General features: G+C 42.7%; 1 protein-coding gene across 1 annotated transcript; it reads left to right on the forward strand.

Moving 5' to 3' along the window:
• The first annotated feature begins 2,806 nt into the window (after positions 1–2,806).
• Positions 2,807–5,707, forward strand: LOC131666726 (transcription factor SOX-21-like). Its single transcript, XM_058939590.1, has 2 exons — positions 2,807–2,940; positions 3,254–5,707. Exon 2 carries the CDS (start codon positions 4,023–4,025, stop codon positions 5,028–5,030), a length of 1,008 nt encoding a protein of 335 aa, XP_058795573.1. The 5' UTR covers positions 2,807–2,940; positions 3,254–4,022; the 3' UTR covers positions 5,031–5,707.
• Positions 5,708–5,956: the final 249 nt, after the last annotated feature.

Genomic DNA, 5,956 nt, shown 5'->3' on the forward strand with positions numbered 1-5,956 from the left:
AACTTCACTTTAAATAATTACTTGAATACTTAGTTGAAATATAAGCTACTTTCGTAATTACAAGCACGACCTATTATTTCTACAAAGTATGTGTTAATTTGTAAAAATTCATTACATAGAGGTGAAAATGTATAAGAAGCAATATGCAAATATAAACTTAAAGAATTGGTGGTTATGAAACGGTACATTTTTTCATTTTAACTTTAATTAGTTAAAGCGGTTGGCGACAAAAATACTATGTATGCGCTGTGGCTACCACCTGGAAATCTGCGAGGAAATCCACGTGGACTGAACTATGAGTTTTCTTGAAAAAATGAAAACTAGCGTTGAATAATTCCTTCGAAAAGTTTTTATTGTGTAAATATTAAGTATTTGATTCTTGCAATTCTAAAAATATAACAAAAGAATTTAATAAGTCAGTTTATTAATGTAGTTGTGATCGTTATTTATTTCATTATTCTAGAAATAGATACAATTAGACGGAAAAATTAAGTAAAATTACCTCCGTTTTTGTTCACTAGTTATTCGTAAGGAAAATAATAATTGAATATTGCTATTATCGGAGTAAATATTCAAGCCAGTAAAAAAAATACGATTATAAGTCAAAATTAGTTATATGGCTTAGCGAACTCATTAATTTCTTACAGTAAAAATAATGGCAAATATCATTATCGCATATCGAATAATACAATTATATAAAATTATAAACAGGAATTAAATATATTAACGGGCAGTTATTAGTAATATTAATTAGTAAAGAATGCCGTGTTCAGAAAGTTCTTGTTAGGATCAATCAAGTCTGAAACAGATGAAAAGACTAATGATAAGCAATCCAATTGGCAAGCGTTAGATCAGAAAGAGAGCTTTTACTTTTGAAGCCACTCCAAGGAGAATCGAAGCCAAAGAGCGTAGAGACGGCCAGCAACAGCATCGGCAGCAGTAGCGCAAAAAGCAAAAATCCCCCATCTGGAGAATATAAGCAAGAATGAAAGACAATAGTTGGCTCGGGGAAGAAAAAGATAACAGAACAAGGCAGGGCCAAATCCTCGGGGAACACGAGCATTTCTTCGTCGTCATTGGAGCAGCGGCAGCAGCGTTTGGCTTTTCAGATCATCATGCAAGTGGCCACAGCGCGCGTATTTCTTTTGCGCAAGCCATTGTCTCGCTAGATTTCCCAATGGGAGGCTGCGACGACTGGCCATGTATGAGAAATACAGTCCCTGAAGATTCGCATCAACCGAGAAAGAGAGAGAGAGAGAGAGAGAGAGAGAGAAGGGCTGCTCGCAAAGAAAAGACCTTGATATCGGTTAGCTAAAGTTTACCGCGATGCGCGAGCACAGGATCTATACGAGTACTCTTTCGCTAGAAGTGCGCTTTTCCCTTTCTCTCTCTCGCGTCTTTTATACTTGCCTTTTTGATATGGGGTTTGTGCTGTCGGAGATGCATGTTGTGGGTTTGTCATGAGAAATCACTGTACTGTGAATGCCTCATTTCTATGATGAATATTTTCCATTTTTTTTCCTTTTTGCGGAATATTACTTTCTGAAATTTGTCGCAACAAAGTAAAAGCTTGGATTGTAGAATCGAAAGGAACAGAATAACCCATTGCGAATGTTCTTAACGCTTCATTTAGTTGCTTTGGATTTCGACGTAAATATCTTGTTATTTTCAATGGTTTACATAAAATTATTCGGCTTTATTATGATAAAAGTTGTTATTTGCAGAAATTCAACGTTACTGTTTTAACAAATTAAACTTTAACAAAAAAATGTTAAATACGTTTCCATCATAATTATTCCCGTAGAATCGATTGGTATGATCAAATTTTCAAAGTAACAACTTAATTTTGTTAAAATTTGTTTAGATACATTTTTATAAACGATTGTATGTGCCAATAGAAAAACTTTTTTATTTGCACATGAACAGCGCAGATGTAATGCGATAATAATAGCAGAGAATTTTACTGTGAGATTTTTAACAGTTAAGTTAATATTGTAAAGGGAATTCGACAAAAATTTTTATTTAAATATTCATAGTAAAAATCTATACATTTGTATTCAACTCTAAGCAGACATTAGCTTCATCAATATGCAAAGAAGTAAGTATACAGCATAGCATTTGTTCACAATGAACGTATGTACTTATCGTCACAAATAATTCATTCATTGAATTTATTATTTTAATAATAAATAATTAAGTAGCTTTCTACTTTATAGACGCAGTGGTTATTTCATGCTACATAGTTACATTGATACCATGAATATTTGTTAGATGGCGCTACTCAGCTAATATGACGAAGGCTTTTGAGACTAAAATTTGACGATGAACTATCTTGGAGACTTCGAGAAAATGTTCGTAGAATATTTGAAATAAATTTCATCTGCATACTGATGATTCATTGAAAGGATTCTATTCAACCCCACCCACAAACACAAAAGATGTAAAATTAATTTTACAAATTGTCGGCTGACGTAAATACCATTTGAAATAATTCAAAGAATTTGCCTGTTTACCGCTAAATGTTAAAACGCCTCGATTATTCGTTTATTAATAAATTTATTCAAACACCTCGTCAACTCTTCTGTTTAACAGATTATCTCTTTATATCAACGTCCAAAATTATAGAGTATTATCGCATCGTGCTACCCGCCTCTACTTTCACAATAATGTCGGAACACGGCAACGATGTGCCCGTAAATAGAGCTTCCCATTTGTGAGGAAGGTGCAGTCCAGTTTATAGCTTTCCACTCGATTAGTCTCGAATGAACATTATCTCACTTTTCGAAGCAAGTCGACAGTCCGTACGAACTTACTCGGCCAAGCAACAGCTGCAGAGCTTACAATTCCTCAAAGACAGGTAGTTCGCATCAAGTTCATTTAGTATTTGTGTGGAAGTGTTGGATGCAATATTGTGTACTAAATAACGAAAGTGCACGAATAGTGAGTATTATTTACTGCATTTGTATTACTGTAACCTTTATGCGCGCATTTCCGCATCTATACAATAAATACGACGACTGTTTATAAAAAAATACGACTGCGAATTTGTCGAAGGGGTTGAATACGTATCCGCGATGTCAACTGTCAAATCAACAAGATTACGTGAGCGTTGACCACTCGATCTTTTTCTATTGACAATATTATCGACAAATTTTCAAATAAGAACACACGTATATATATAATATATATTATAACTCTTACAAACATGCTATATAATGAAAATGATATAGAATACGATTCACGTCATTTTCAGCAAATACTAGTTCGGTTTTGTTTGGATTCTCATTTATGCATTCCATTCTAATTGCCCATGGAAAATGCAAACGCTGCAAGAAACTAATTAATAAAGAAAGACGAGCGCAGTCCATTAATTGTAAATCCTGCGCACAGGTTCACCTATTGTCAACGTTTTGTTCACCGATTCAACGTTCGACAGCTAAATGAAGTGTATCGTAAAATGGCCGCGAACGAAAAGCCAAATAATCGCGACGAGCAGCGCGCTCCGACTGGAGCGAAACAAAAACAAACAAAAGGGAAACGAGACAGCGGCCACCGTCGGCAATTCTAATCCGGCAATTGGCAATCCAGCCGCCGTCATATCGCAGCGATCCGCGCTATTAGGCGGGCACTGCGCGCGCGCGCGCGCGCGCGCGACAATCGATACGACAACGATCGCAAGTTAGCGGCGGCTCTTCGCTGGGCACGCAAAGCAGCGCCGCTGCGCAGCGCCGAGTGCACCGAGGAGAGCCGAACGGTCGTTGCGAAGCTGGACCGGGCGGAGCCTGAAGCCCCGCCCATCCAATAGCTCCTCTCGACGGCCCATTTCCCCGTTCTTGCGCGTCCGGTCGTCGTCGTGGTTCGGCTCCCTTCGGTCTTCAGTCTACCACGAACAGTCTACACGGTGCGCACGCCGATCGGTCTCTCGTCGTTCGTCTGGCATTCGCTCCCAGCATGCCCCAGTGCTAATTAGTTGTTCAGTGCTCGTACAGTGAATCAGACGGTTAAGGCGAAGAGCTTCGACGATGATGGGCTCGCAACACTTGGGCCTATTCGGCGGCATGGACTTGCACAGCATAGGCCAGCCGAGCAATCAGTGGCAGCAGCAGGCGGCCGCAGTGGCGCACCAGCAGCAACTCGCCGCCGCAGCTGTGCAGCAGCAGCAGCAGCAGCAGCAGCAGCATCATCAGCATCAACAGCAGCAGCATCAGTTGCACCATCACCACGCGGTCCACGCGCACCAGGCGCAGCAGGAGCAGCACATCAAACGGCCCATGAACGCGTTCATGGTCTGGTCGCGCATCCAGCGCAAAAAGATCGCCCTCGACAACCCGAAGATGCACAACTCGGAGATCTCGAAGCGGCTGGGCGCCGAGTGGAAGATGCTGTCGGAGCCGCAGAAGCAGCCATTCATCGACGAGGCCAAGCGTCTGCGCGCCATGCACATGAAGGAGCACCCGGACTACAAGTACCGCCCTCGACGGAAGCCTAAGCTGCCGGTGTCCGTGCAGGGTGGCAAGGCCGGCCCGGGGTTGCCGGGCGCCGCCGCAGCCTTTCCCGGCTTCCTACCGCCCTACTTCAGCGCTACGCCGACGCTCGACTATCCCAGTCTGCCCAGCTACTTCGGCTCGGCCTTCGACCCCGTCAACTTCGGCAAGCTGGTGTCGGCCGGCTCGGCGGCCGCGTCGCAGCCGCAGCCCGCGTCCACCACGGCCGCGGACGTGGCCAACAACAACGCGGCCATCGTCAGCAGCTTCTACACGAGCTTGTACAACAGTCCGGCCGGCGTCGCCGCCGTGGCTGCCACGCACCAGGGCAAGCCCTACCCGACCTCCTCGCTATTCTCGGGGGCCGCGGCCGCCGCGCACCACCACCCCATGTCCATGTTCGCGGCGCATCCCGGCAGCAGTCCCGGGAGCAGTCCCGGCTCGTCGACGCCCGTCTCGTCGGGGCACGCCTCGTCCACCTCGCCCACTGCGCCTTCGCTCGACCTCGACGTCCAGCTGAGGCGGCCCGTCGCCGTGCACTTTTAAAGTCCGGTGCCGATCCCCAGTTGCGAGTGTACATATGAATTAAGGTTATATTTATTTATATATTTCTAAAGCGGTGAGCGCGGTTGTCTGTGATTCTTTTGACGTATGACTCTTGCGAGCGAAGACGACGAAGCGTGCGCGCCTACAATTGTATAAAATTGCATTATTAACGTGACATTGACGCGATCGTGTGCGCCTGCCTGCGGATTTCCTCTTCGTTTTTACGCGTCTAATGTGCTACGACAAGATTTGTACATTTACGTTTATCATCATTACCAAAAACGCCTGTCAATGTTTATGCGCTCAACGATTCTTCGTCTTCAGTTATTTTGCGATACCTCAATTATGTATATAATAATCATAATTTCCCTTACCGTTGAACGGAACGATGTAGCGATCGCCGTTGTGTAAATATTACCACAACAGTAATGGTATTAATCATATTGTCGTCTCGACTGCAGCAGAATAACCCTTTAATTAATGCCACTAGTCGTAAGCGAGCGTATATAAGGTGTGTCAAAAACTAGTTATGTGCAGATTACTGGACTGTTTGGACTCCCCCGATTTCTTCTTTAGACGTTACATTTTTTGCTAATTCCACGTCTGTACATTGTATTTGTTACAATAAATTGTTATATACTATTCGTATTCATACGTACGAATAGTCTTTGCTTAAACGCATACGTATTTTCTCTTCAAATTCCTATACCCTTATCCTTGTCGGTATTCAACCATTTTTTATTATTCCCTCCAATTATTTATATCCGCGTGACCAAATTCCATAACATTTTTGTAAAATCGGTTTTACTACTATTCCATGCAAATAGTAAAAAAAAGGGCTTTATAATGTTTACAACGTTCTTTACTATCCTTGCTTCACGTGTTTAACTTGGATCGATTTTTGTTGGAAATGACGTTAACGCTAC

This window comes from Phymastichus coffea, unplaced genomic scaffold, assembly GCF_024137745.1.
Source record: "Phymastichus coffea isolate CEN01 unplaced genomic scaffold, Cenicafe_Pcof_1.1 PCOF00060, whole genome shotgun sequence".
Lineage (NCBI taxonomy): Eukaryota > Metazoa > Arthropoda > Insecta > Hymenoptera > Eulophidae > Phymastichus > Phymastichus coffea.

What these genes read in the sequence shown, in the direction of transcription:
- LOC131666726 (XM_058939590.1), top strand. Translation starts at nt 4,023, where the DNA reads ATGATGGGCTCGCAACACTTGGGCCTATTCGGCGGCATGGACTTGCAC.